The sequence below is a fragment of the Crinia signifera genome, chromosome 5, assembly GCF_055691185.1.
Source record: "Crinia signifera chromosome 5, ASM5569118v1, whole genome shotgun sequence".
In the NCBI taxonomy this organism is placed as follows: Eukaryota; Metazoa; Chordata; class Amphibia; order Anura; family Myobatrachidae; genus Crinia; species Crinia signifera.
In genome coordinates, this window is record NC_139221.1 from 200,140,217 (window position 1) to 200,152,832 (window position 12,616).

Here is a 12,616-nt window from a genome sequence, read left to right on the forward strand (position 1 = left end):
TTTAAACAGCTCTCCGGATGTTCAATGGGTAGCAATGTCTCCCCTTCTTTTGCCAATGTTTATATGTTCAGGGAGGAGAAGAGGATGTTTTTTGAGAAACCGGAAGTCCGTGAGAAAATAGTGGCGTTCACACGCTACATAGACGATTTGTTTATGCTTTGGGCTGGCACCACAGAGGAATTTGAACTCCTGATGAATAACATCAACTTGGAAGAGTCGCCTATTAAGTTTACATATCAATCATCCTCAAGCAGTATCAGTTACCTGGATGTCCTAGTGGTAATGGAGGAAGGAAAGATCAGCACTCGACTTTTTACCAAACCTACGGACAAAAATAATATCCTGAAAGCCAATAGCTTTCACCCTATCCCATTGAAAAAAGCACTACCAAAATCTCAAATGACTAGGGCAGCAAGAATAGTGAGCGAGACCGACACGCTGCCTCAAGTTTTAGACGAGATGGTCGAGAAATTCCTGCAGAGGGGTTACGACAAGAAACTGCTACTTAAACAAAAAGAAGAGACCCTGCAAATTCCGAGGGACTCCCTTTTGGGTCCACGGAAGTTGACTGTAAAGGACATTGCAAAGAAAGAAAGTGCCCTACCGTTTGTCACCAAATATAACATCTCTAGCCATGTACTACCCAGAGCATCCAGGGCTCTGTGGCCTATAGTAAAGAGCGACAAAGATCTCCCATGCTTTGCCAACAAAATGCCCATGATTTGCCATACACGAGGAAGAAATATACGTGATCATATTGTCCACAACGACATCACTGGGTTCACTTCCATCACACATGACCCCCATAGGTTTTTGGGGAGGGGCAACGGCTGCTATAAATGCATTAAGTGCACTACCTGCCAATATATGCTTACAGGTCCAGCCTTCCACCATCCGGGCCTTGATAAAAGTTTCCCCATCAGACATGTCCTCACATGTACCACGACACATGTGGTATATGTCATACAGTGTCCATGCCAGCTCCTGTACGTGGGGAAGACGATTAAGACCCTAAGAGTCAGAATGGCCCTTCACAGGTCGGCTATCTCTAAAGCATTGGCAGCAAATAGAGGAAATAAAGAAAACGATCAACCGGTGGCCAGGCACTTCGCCCAAAAAGGACACAAACTTTCAGACCTGGGACATATGATAATCGACCATGTCCCGGACAGCTTGAGGAGAGGAGATCGAGATGGCAAATTGTTAAAACGAGAAGCTGTGTGGATACATCGCCTGAATACAATGAACCCCCACGGACTGAATGAAAAGATGTCTCTGAACATTCTCTTATAAATCATTCCGAGAGATTGTGGATATAACCGGAACATGTGTCTAGTCCAATGTGTAGTATATACCCTGGTCACCAGGGTTTGACTGCACGGGACAGACCCCGTCCGGACAACCCCAAGAGGTTGGTTCTATATCCATCCAGGATGGCCGTATCTTTCCCTGATAGTACTTACAAGGTGCTCAACGAAAAAGAAATTACAGCCCATGCTGAACGGACATGTCTAGAGACAATATATTGTGTGCTTTTCCTTCTCTCTGCTTTATTCTCGCTATCCCTTTACATTTTTTCTGATTGTGATATTGTATGTAAGCTTTCAGTATGATGGCCCATCTCACAACTAACGGATGCTGGATACAAATCAGCGTTCATTACCATGTGAGGGCCCATCATCTTTGAATCGTGTGCTTTTTCTTCTTCTCCGCTTTTATTCTCGCTATCCCTTTATATCTTCTTATTATGGGTTAGTACTTCATTCCACTTATGTTACTTAAATTATAGCCATTTGATGGGAGTTAACATTACTATGACCATTGGGACCCATGATATTAATACTGATTGTCATGCGACAGACTGGTGTGCTTTTTCTTCTCCTCCGCTTTTATTCTCGCTATCCCTTTACATTTTCTTATCATAGATTAGTACTTTACTCCACTCAAGTCACTAAAATTATAGCTAGTTGATTGGAGCTAACATTACTATGCCCATTGTGACTTATGATATAGAGACTGATTGTCAGGCGACAGACTGGTGTTCTTTTTTGTTCTTCTTGACTTTAATTCTTGCTATCCCTTTACATTTTCTTATTGATATGTGAGTTACAACCCGGACATTGATGGTCCCTGGGACGTCCTGTGGTCTTTTTAGACCCCGTGGTGCATGCTAACCTGCTTATGCCCCTAACCTGTTTACAGTCTAGCAGTCGACATATAAGATTGTCGACATTTATCCATAACTGATCTAAAGTACTGTGTCCCCCACACGGGCTCACCTTTTTTAATTCCCACCCCCGTGCTTAGCACCTTTATTATATTACACTAATTATATTCACTGATAAATGTATTTGGGAGCAGGCTGACCACTTATCAGACCGATGTTCCCACGCACTGAATTGCCGTGTGATAACGGACTTCAATATCCACCATGTACTGGAGTTTTGCCCACACATTAATCCACATGTATTTGCTATATATATGTATATGAAGGTAATTTGCACATTTTTTTGTTACACGCAGCATGCAGACGCCGCGGACCGGGGAACTGCCAGCTTCCCATTACAGCAGCGGTGTCATAGATTGCTATGAACCGCAAGCGTCCGGTAACCTAGGAAACCATCAGAGCAGAGCCCGATGCGGCTCACACACGGAGACTCCACCGAGAGGGACACTTCCGGCCACAGCACTTCCGGCAGCCCCGGACCCGGCGCGAGCATACAGCGTGGTTTTTGATTTGGCACTTATTTTGTATTGCATATAAGGTAAGCACTATGTTTGTACACTGTTGTTACCCACACCTTGACAAAGGGGCCTCTGTAGCCCCGAAACGTTGGATTGGTTTTTATGCTTTATTACACGTTTTGAAAAGTTCCCTGCGAGTGCCGCTGTTTGTTTCCTTACACTCTATATCTAGCCTCCAGAAGGCACCGGGGCAGTTGTGAAGTCAGGAGAGTGCCGGGCCGCCACAAGAAGTATATACATACATACATATACTTGTGGTACGGTCCGGCACTCCGTCTTCAGGGGCAACTGCCCCGGTGCCCGTCTCGGTGGACAGTAGAGGTGAAGAAAAAGACTGGCACTCGTGGGTCTTTTTAGAGATTGTATTAAACAAACAGTGGAACAACCAACGTTTCGGGGCTGCGCCCCTTTGTCAAGGTGTGTATATACACACACACACACACACGCACAATAACCCTTTACAGCAGCCCACTTACATTATTATTATTTATTATTAACAGTTTCTTATATAGCGCATACATATTCTGCAGCGCTTTACAGAGTATAGTTGAACATTCACATCAGTCCCTGCCCCAGTGGAGCTTACAATGTATATTCCCTACCACATATACACGCACAGACATTCTAGGGTTAATTTTTGTTGGAAGCCAATTGACCTACCAGTATGTTTTTGGATTGTGGGAGGAACCGGAGTACCCGGAGTAAACCCACTCAAACACTGGGAGACTATACAAACTCCGCACAGTTAATGTAACACTTAAAGAAATGAGTGAATGTATAAGGTGCGCACTAGCTGCAAGGGTGGTTATATCCCTAGGGTGTTTCTCTGGCACCCAAAAAACAATAGTGTAGGAAAGTGGGATTAACCTCCACCAGCGCTATAAAGATAGAGAAATTACTTCCCTTGTTATATGTCAGATTCCTCCTTGCGGGGTACCGGTAACACAGCTGTATCCTTCAGCTCTCAATACATGTGGAGAGAATACATAATCCACATAGTGTATACCAGTATTTAATCACAACATATAAGTACATCAACACGAAAAATACAATAAAATCAATGTATGCACACAATTTAAAATCCAAAGTGCAAGTGCAGAGTGGCAAGATACATGAAGGGAATTACCAGATGTAATGTGAACCATATGAAATATAGTTCAATCTGCGCATGTGTATAGTCACCAAATGGCCCGGGCACCAACAGGATCAAAACACAGGAGTAGGTAAGCGTCCTCCACGATCTGTCCAGTCCCCCTTGCTTGGCCGACGCGTTTCGGACCCTGTCTGGGTCCTTTTTCAAGGCCTTGAAAAAGGACCCAGACAGGGTCCGAAACGCGTCGGCCAAGCAAGGGGGACTGGACAGATCGTGGAGGACGCTTACCTACTCCTGTGTTTTGATCCTGTTGGTGCCCGGGCCATTTGGTGACTATACACATGCGCAGATTGAACTATATTTCATATGGTTCACATTACATCTGGTAATTCCCTTCATGTATCTTGCCACTCTGCACTTGCACTTTGGATTTTAAATTGTGTGCATACATTGATTTTATTGTATTTTTCGTGTTGATGTACTTATATGTTGTGATTAAATACTGGTATACACTATGTGGATTATGTATTCTCTCCACATGTATTGAGAGCTGAAGGATACAGCTGTGTTACCGGTACCCCGCAAGGAGGAATCTGACATATAACAAGGGAAGTAATTTCTCTATCTTTATAGCGCTGGTGGAGGTTAATCCCACTTTCTTTCTGCACAGTTAATGCCATGGTGGGTATCGAACCTATGACCTTAGTGCTGTGAGGCAGTAATGCTAACCATCACACCGTCCGTGATGCTATCAGTGCAGCCCATATTTTATTTATAAATAGGTTGATTGTATTCTATACTCCTATTCAATGAACAGTTTTTTTCAGTTCCTGTGACATCTTTCACCCCATTATAACTACTTCAGTTATAGTTTTTAGGTGGGTATTCAGATAAGTACCCTTTTTAACCATGCCTCTTCACTCTTTTTTTTTGGGGGGGGGGGGGGGGGGCGGGCGGCAAAATTCATCAAAAATGCCTGTAAGTTCTACAAAAAGTGCTACAAAAATGTGGGTCGGCGGCCGATCCACCTTGTTTTCTCCCTTGCTGGATTTTTCGACTAGACCAAAAATCAGCATGGGCATTTGATAGAGTAAATTTCAATACACCCTAAAAAGGCAGAACATTTATGATTGTTCCCCTGGGGAATAATCTGTCAATAATTGAATACCCTCCTTAGACAATTTGGCAGCAACGTTGTGCTGTAAAATTCTTAGTTATAATTGGGTCTGTAAAATCTCTTTTATTTACAGTCCAGTTGCTATATACTTCACAAAAAGGTTTTGTTTTTGCAGTTTATTTTTTAGTTATTATTACTATAGTTCTTATTCATCACAAATGTCACCTACTGTAAGCAGAGCGTTTTTTTTCTGGCTTCCACATAAAGTAACAGAAATTGGATTTACATACCTGAGGGCCAGTCACCTGAAACGTGTCTTCTGCATGAATACATGTAATTTCCAGAGGTTCTGTCCCCGAAACATGTCTCAACAACCGACACGTCTGCAAGCAACATTGTAAGTTCCTTAGTAATGAAATGGCACCACCATAACAAAATATTTCTACATGGTTATATTGTGATTCGGTACATTTAGATAAGATCAAAAACAGGGAAATTGTTTAGTTGTAGGTGGTGGTAATGCTAGTGTTCTTCTGAGGAGGTATCTTCAAATGTGACAGAAACAATATTATTTCATGCACAGCCTCCAAATGCCATTTCATAAAGAATGGTACAGATATCTCCTCCTACATCTTGCTGCAGTCACATTAAACAGCCCTTCAAATCACGCCATTCTGTAGCACTGAGAATCTTTTGTGTAACCTTTTCCTGTTATAATCTGTTTTATTTCCTTTGCTATGAAAACAGGATGTACAATACAAATAGATTTATTAGAACTACAGGAGTTGTCCTGGCCAATCTACTTCTGTCCTATACTTCTTACTGATGTCTCATGGACTGTGGGCATTTAACCACTTGGCCTGTGTTTGGCATGGATGCCAGTGAAGTCATCAAAGTGTCTGCTCTTCATCTTCCAACTACCTTACAACACATTATCAACAGACAACACAACAGCATTTTGCTCACTTCCACAAGTTGCTCCTTTTGTTCTGACAACTTGCACGTATATTCTGCCACCGTTTCCAGGTTTCCTTCCGCTCCAGCTATTTTCAGTGATTTTAGCACAATGTGATCGCCATGGAATTTTAGTAAGTCTGTTGCCAGTGTTGTTGCCGCATTATGTAGCTAAAGAGACATTAGAGACAAACATCACTACAGGATCAGCAAAAGAAAAATACATTTCAGAGTACAGTGATACAGTGCCAATCTTACCTTCTCAAAACATCATCATCAACTAGAATACTTTTGGCTTACAAACATTTAGTCCACAGCAGTTGGCTTTTAATGCAAGTACAACTTTGGGAGCTACCCTTATGTATTTTCGGCTGATAAAAATGGCTGGATTTCACAATTAGTGACCAATGGTCATTATCGTAGTATCCAATTAGTGACCGAAAATATATCAAGCGAAAACACATGGGATCAGGGAAAAGTCCCCAATCCTATGTGTTATCACGGGTCCCATCAGCTACTTATCAGGTATTATGCTTTATGTGCCTACACGGTAATAGTGGGTATCAGGGCCAAGGGACGCTGGTATCAGAGCTAATAGGATATCCCCCAGCAAACCCTTTAGTAGCAATAAAGACATGTAAAGGAAAAAACAAGTACAAAATACTTCTATATAAGGCACTATCCATCTACAGCAGTTCTGTAGTTTTGGAGCTTTCTGCCTTTATACGGTATCTGTTACTGTATTTTTCCTGAACCATAAAAGCTGTACAAGTGCATATGGTAGATTGCTTATACACAGAGAAGTCATTCTAGGAGTTGTTAACCTATATTTTTAGCATTCATCCAATAAAAAACAGTGGTCAATCAGAAAAACTGATAAACGTACAAACATTACTACAATGCTTTGTATTAGAATGCAGATAAAGATCCTATAAATTAGATTTCTGTATCCCAAAATATCCTATAAGAATTCATTTTATGAACTAGTTATCCAAAACAGATTTCGCAGACTAGACAAATAACCATTTCTGTAAATATTTGCTTTGATGTAGTTCTTGGTATAAAATACATTATTTTGATAAATAAGCTTTCAAATTCTCAAATTGTACTACTACAGCATCATACCTCCCAACAGTCCCGATTACAGTGGGAATGTCCCGGTTTTTGGGGACATTCCCACGTCCTTCCCGTGGCCGGCAGTGTCCCACAGCAGGGGGGGGGGGCTGTTGGGAGTCCCGCACAGTGTCTATTCCCGCAGCCAGGGGGGCTGGGGGCATGGCTAGAGACTCACAGAGCCTCTGGGTCATGCCCCCTTAGCGGCAAAATGGGGGGACGTGGCCTCACAGGGGAGCTGCAAGTATAGACCACGCCACCTTTTATTAGGCCACACCCCCTAAATTTTCACTGCGCCGGAGGTGCGAATCATTGTCCCTCCTCCGTCTCCCTTCAAGTTGGGAGGTGTGCAACATAGTTATTTCAAATAATAAAAATATCACAAATCCAGTTGTAAAAGTCTCATTTAACATATGAAAATATCTTAATAATAATAATAATTGTATTTATATGGTGTTCTTCAAAAGGCACTTAGGACAACTGAATTAATGTACTGTTTTTGCATCACTTCAACTTATCAAAAACAACTGCCAAAGGACAACTGCCTCATAATTGCCCTCCACTTTTCAAGATCAATTTTTGAGGTTATGGATCTGAAGGAAAGCTGTAAAAAAGAAAACTAAAGAGCATTCCAAAGAATTAACATATAAAGTGATGCAAATGTATAAAGGAGGAAAATATGCAAAACAATAGTGAAGTTTTGGATGCCACAGGGAGTACATCAAACTACCTGAATACTGCCCTGGAAATGCTCTACCTTAAGAACACTCTGTACAAAGGAGGAGAACTTGTAATGTAAACTGCAAAAAGACATCAGACACTTTCAGTGTGAGATGTACTGAAGCAATCAAATCATTTCCATTATGTCACAAAATATACTTTATATTATAATTGATAGCTACAAGTCAGTTGGTTGGTATGGGTAATCTGTTCCATTTAAGTCCCATTCACACTAGAGTTTATAGTAAAAGATATTGCTCAGAAAGAGCTTATCTTTTACTATATTTTCTGGTGTATACACTCAATATCTTTCATGAAGCATGCTCCGGTGCACCATTAATGACCCCTGCTGTCTTCTGAACATGCAGGCTATATAGCAATGACCTGCATGCTAAGCGTGTCCCAGTGATGTCACTGAAGGATATCATTTACTCATATTGTTCAGTGTGTAAACACAATATCGATCACCCGTGGACGCAGATTATATTGTTAACCATAATTGGCCACGGCCATCATCACCTAGTGTGTATGGGGCTTTAGAAGGTGTGATAGAGCTTTCGCTTAGTTCAGTACCAGAAACTGGCATAACAATATTAAGAGCTCGGTCTAATACTACTCGATGGAAGGGTGTGAGCTTTCTCCCAAAATATAGCAAGAGGCATTGGTTGGTGAAGAAGGATCACAGTGAAGATGAGGAGCACTGAAAGGGGCAGTTTGACCCTCCCAAACATTTTAGAGAGCTGCTAGTTGCCATGATCAATATAGCACCAAGTGAGTGATCCACATATTCCTTTAACCAAGTACACATTTGCAGCTCACATGCAGCCACACAACAGCCAGGTTCCACTACTTCCATCCTCAACAAACATATAAAAAAAAGCCTTCCTTCTGGCTTCACCAAACTCATTGGGAACAGTGCAGCGCAGAACTCAGAAGTGCAGCAAGAGACTGTGAGGAGAGAAAATATGACTGCACAGCACATAAATAATCCTAGGAGAGACCATGGGAGATGAACTTATCTTGAAAAATAGCGATTAGGAACATGGAATATCACACTGTATTTGCCCACACTCCCAAAGATCTGGTGACTCTTTCAGCCCCCAGAAGAGAGGGCAAGTCTCCTGGCCAGCCACCACCTGCCTGCTTTATGATGGGATTTGCAGTGAATCACGTCACCCTGACCCCGCCCTCCTGCCTCACAATGCCTGCCATCTGTGATGATGTGATTTTGCAGACACAAACCTCAAACCACCCAATACCTAACAGAACTCTCCTCTGCCACACCCCCAGTATGCCTCATACCATGCCAAACTGGATTATGCTGATGGAATAATGAATAATTTTAGCATGCATTATCCATAATATATATATATATATATATATATATTTTTTTTTTTTTTCTATTTTAAGTTGCCTTCACATTGGCCATGATATATTAGGATATGTACTACATACAGTAATAAAAAGGTTTTCTCTTTTTTAATTTTGCTTCGTTAAGCACAGCACATTTAGCACACACGCTAAACTGATCAAAGACATTATGACTATGAACCTTTGGCGTCAAATCATAAATTGTCATGGATACAATTGCATGTCACTGGGAGACTGGATGTCTGTTCTAATTCTGTCACAGGTTCCATCTGACCTTGGAGTGTTAAGGCTGCACTGTGTCATATTTCAACTTACTTAGCCAAAAAAGACAGGCTTGAATTGGTGGCCCTACTTACTTGCTGAAAAGAAATATAGTAGAATGGTATTTTGCCTGAATCAGCATAGAATCCTACATTACAATAATATTTATGGCAAAGTAAAATAAAAAAAACAGCAAAAATAACATTTACAGTACCATGAACTATTACATTTATAAAACCATTAAAATTGTTTCACACAGCGGGGCCCTGCAAAAGAGAGTTGTTTCCAATTTGTAGCAATGCTATTAAAATCCAAAAGTAATTTAATATTCCTTCCACAAAAAGAATCTTAAAAAGAAAGGTTTATAATAAATATGTAGTGCATGTGTATCATTGTGCATTAATTGCAGTGTGCAGTGAACACAAGCTTTTGATAAATGTACTAGTATCTGAACTATTGATCTGCTTTTGAACAGCGTATAAACATTGTTCTCATTATGTATGCTATATAATGAATAGATAAGCAACTAGGGAGCCCACAAACAGCACTGCTCGTACGTGCCTGTATTATATAGAGAAGCATTAGAAGATAAGGCCTTTGCACACTTGCCTTCTTTATGTGAGTCATAATCCAGGCATTGAGGGGGACAAAAGAAGCTGGGGAATGGAAGTGGGAATTGCATCATAGTAGGTAGCTCTGCTTCTATAATTATGCCACAGGGGGCAAGACATATGATACACAGAAAAACACATAGTTATGGGGGACCACTTCATTGGAGAAGTGTGCTGGAAACAGGAGAAATTCTGGCATCTTGCAGTTATTCTGGGAGAGTAGGAAAGTATGGGATATTGGGATGGGAATGATCATTTAACCCCTTCACTGCAGAAATGTGGAGGGCTCTGTCGGGTTGGGATCATTTGGTCTATTGCATTATGGTCGAAAGTCATTAGGTCGAATCCATTAGGTCGACATGCTAAAAGGTCGACATGACTCTAGGTCGACATGGGAAAAGGTCGACATGATTCTAGGTCGAAAGGTCATTAGTTCGACAGGTCATTAGTTCGACAAGGTCATTAGTTCGACATTGTCTATGTCGACATTCACAAGGTCGACATGGGGTTTTTCACTGTTTTTTTACCTGAATGTCAACACAGTCAACATGGACACAGTTTAAAGTGCACTGCATCCCCTCGCATCGCTCGCTGCGCTCGCTATGCGTCGGGCACGGTGCCTCGCTACACTCGGCACACTATTTTATTCTCCCACCACGCCCTAGTGGATGGTAGGGCATGAAATACCGCCTGTCGGCACATGTTGGCTCAAAAAACAGTGAAAAACTCCATGTCGACCTTGTGAATGTCGACATAGACAATGTCGAACTAATGACCTTGTCGAACTAATGACCTGTCGAACTAATGACCTTTCGAACTAGAATCATGTCGACCTTTTCCCATGTCGACCTAGAGTCATGTCGACCTTTTAGCATGTCGACCTAATGACTGTCGACCATAATGCAGTAGACCAAATGACCGCATCCCGCTCTGTCATAGGTGAATATATAACGGATGCTGGGTGTGTGTTGCTGTTGCATACAGTGCAAACCCCTATACCCATACATTATACTTAGCATTCCAGTGTCAGGTGCCTGCACTACAGAATCCACTGGGAAAATGGCACAATCAGCATTTTTCTACAGATTTGTATATGCACAGTAGAGAAGTCACTGTGAACATGGCATCGGTGTATGCCGCAACTGGGCTGGAGAAAGAGGAGACGCCCACATGGAGGCGGCACATGACCACCTCTTCTCTTAAACCACCCACTGGATGTCTCATTGTTATATATTTAAACAGTGGAATATTAGTTCCATTTATTACAACTTTAGGAAAATTAAGACCTTACCTCATGCCCAGCGGTGTAGCTAGGCGCCACGGTGCCCGGAGCAAGGGCATGCTGTGCACGCCCCCTTCCCCCCACGCCTGGGGCAAACAAGTAATTTGGTGCCCTGCTCTCTCTCTCTATGCTCCCCTTCCCCACACACACATAAAAAAAAAACCTGTTAACAGCTCTTAATAGATCCTGTTTGGAAATAAAGCTTGCCCATAAAACTACATATGGTGCAACATTCCCAGGACACTGCATATGCTGGGACATGTAGTTCTTCATGTTAAAACACATATACTGTATGAACACTGCCACCCCTATTTCAAAGGTGACTCTCATACAAATGTAAAATAAATATCCACTCATTTGATGGCTCCATCTCCCCCCCCCCGTGCAATCGTGTGGGGGTGCCATTAGGAGGTGCCTGTGCACCACTGGCACCCCCCGTGCGCATGCCTATGTACTAACTACTGCCGCCGCGGAAAGTGTCTTTCTCCGGATTTTCTCTTTGTGTTTGCATACCTTACCGCCTCCCCACTGCCCGCGCTGACCATCTGCATGTCCTCTATAGTCAAGGCAGTGTCTCTGCTACCGCCTCCTCTCCGCAGCGGGCCAGTCTGCTGCTGCCGTGCGCGATGTGACATGTCTGGCGCACGAGAGGGATCTAGTCCATGTCAAGCGCCGGGCCAGAGTGTGCATGTCTGGAGTTCAGGATGTCTACACATGCGGCCCACACGCTACATGGCGGCAGCAGACTGGCCCGCTGCGGAGAGGAGGCGGTAGTAGCAGAGATGCTGCCGTGACTATAGAGGACCTGCAGACGGTCAGCACGGTGGGGAGGAGGTGGTAAGGTATGCAAATGATCGCAGAGAAGGACACTTTCCGCGGCGGCAGTAGTTAGTAAATCTAGCCTTAAGCTGGCCACAGCAAACAGTTGGCGCCCGGAGCACAAGCTCCGCCGGCGCCACCCTAGCTACGCCTCTGCTCATCCCCACCAATAATATAGGGGATGGGAAGGGAGACTGTGAGCCCCTTATGTCTCAAACCCTGTCCTCAAGAAAGATGTCCACATATCATTCATTTACTAAGATGTGTATTCTACTTCACATGTGATGTTGCTATGGGCAACCAATCAGATCCTGTCTACTATCTTCTAGAGCAGGGGTCCTCAAACTACAGCATGCGGCCCGCTGAGGACATTTATATAGCCCGCCGGACTTCCTGCGCCTTTAAATACAAACACAGCCGCTGCCCATTTTATTTCACCAAAAATATGGCCACGGCTGCGCGCATGCCCGACTGCACGCAGTTCCTCCTATGGACCTTTTTCTCCTGTCCATGGGCAGGACTGCCCACCT

The 12,616-nt window shown here is 42.9% G+C and overlaps 1 protein-coding gene across 2 annotated transcripts in view; it reads right to left on the reverse strand.

Moving 5' to 3' along the window:
- The window catches only part of CTNNAL1 (catenin alpha like 1), a 214,956-nt gene that overhangs the window by 39,333 nt on the left and 163,007 nt on the right, over positions 1-12,616 (reverse strand). For both annotated transcript variants that reach the window (XM_083188427.1, XM_083188428.1), the window contains exons 9-10: positions 5,922-6,080; positions 5,246-5,338 (exon numbers count right to left, since the gene is read on the reverse strand). In XM_083188427.1, the coding sequence (XP_083044553.1) occupies positions 5,246-5,338; positions 5,922-6,080 (252 nt within the window). The remainder of the gene's footprint in view (positions 1-5,245; positions 5,339-5,921; positions 6,081-12,616) is intronic.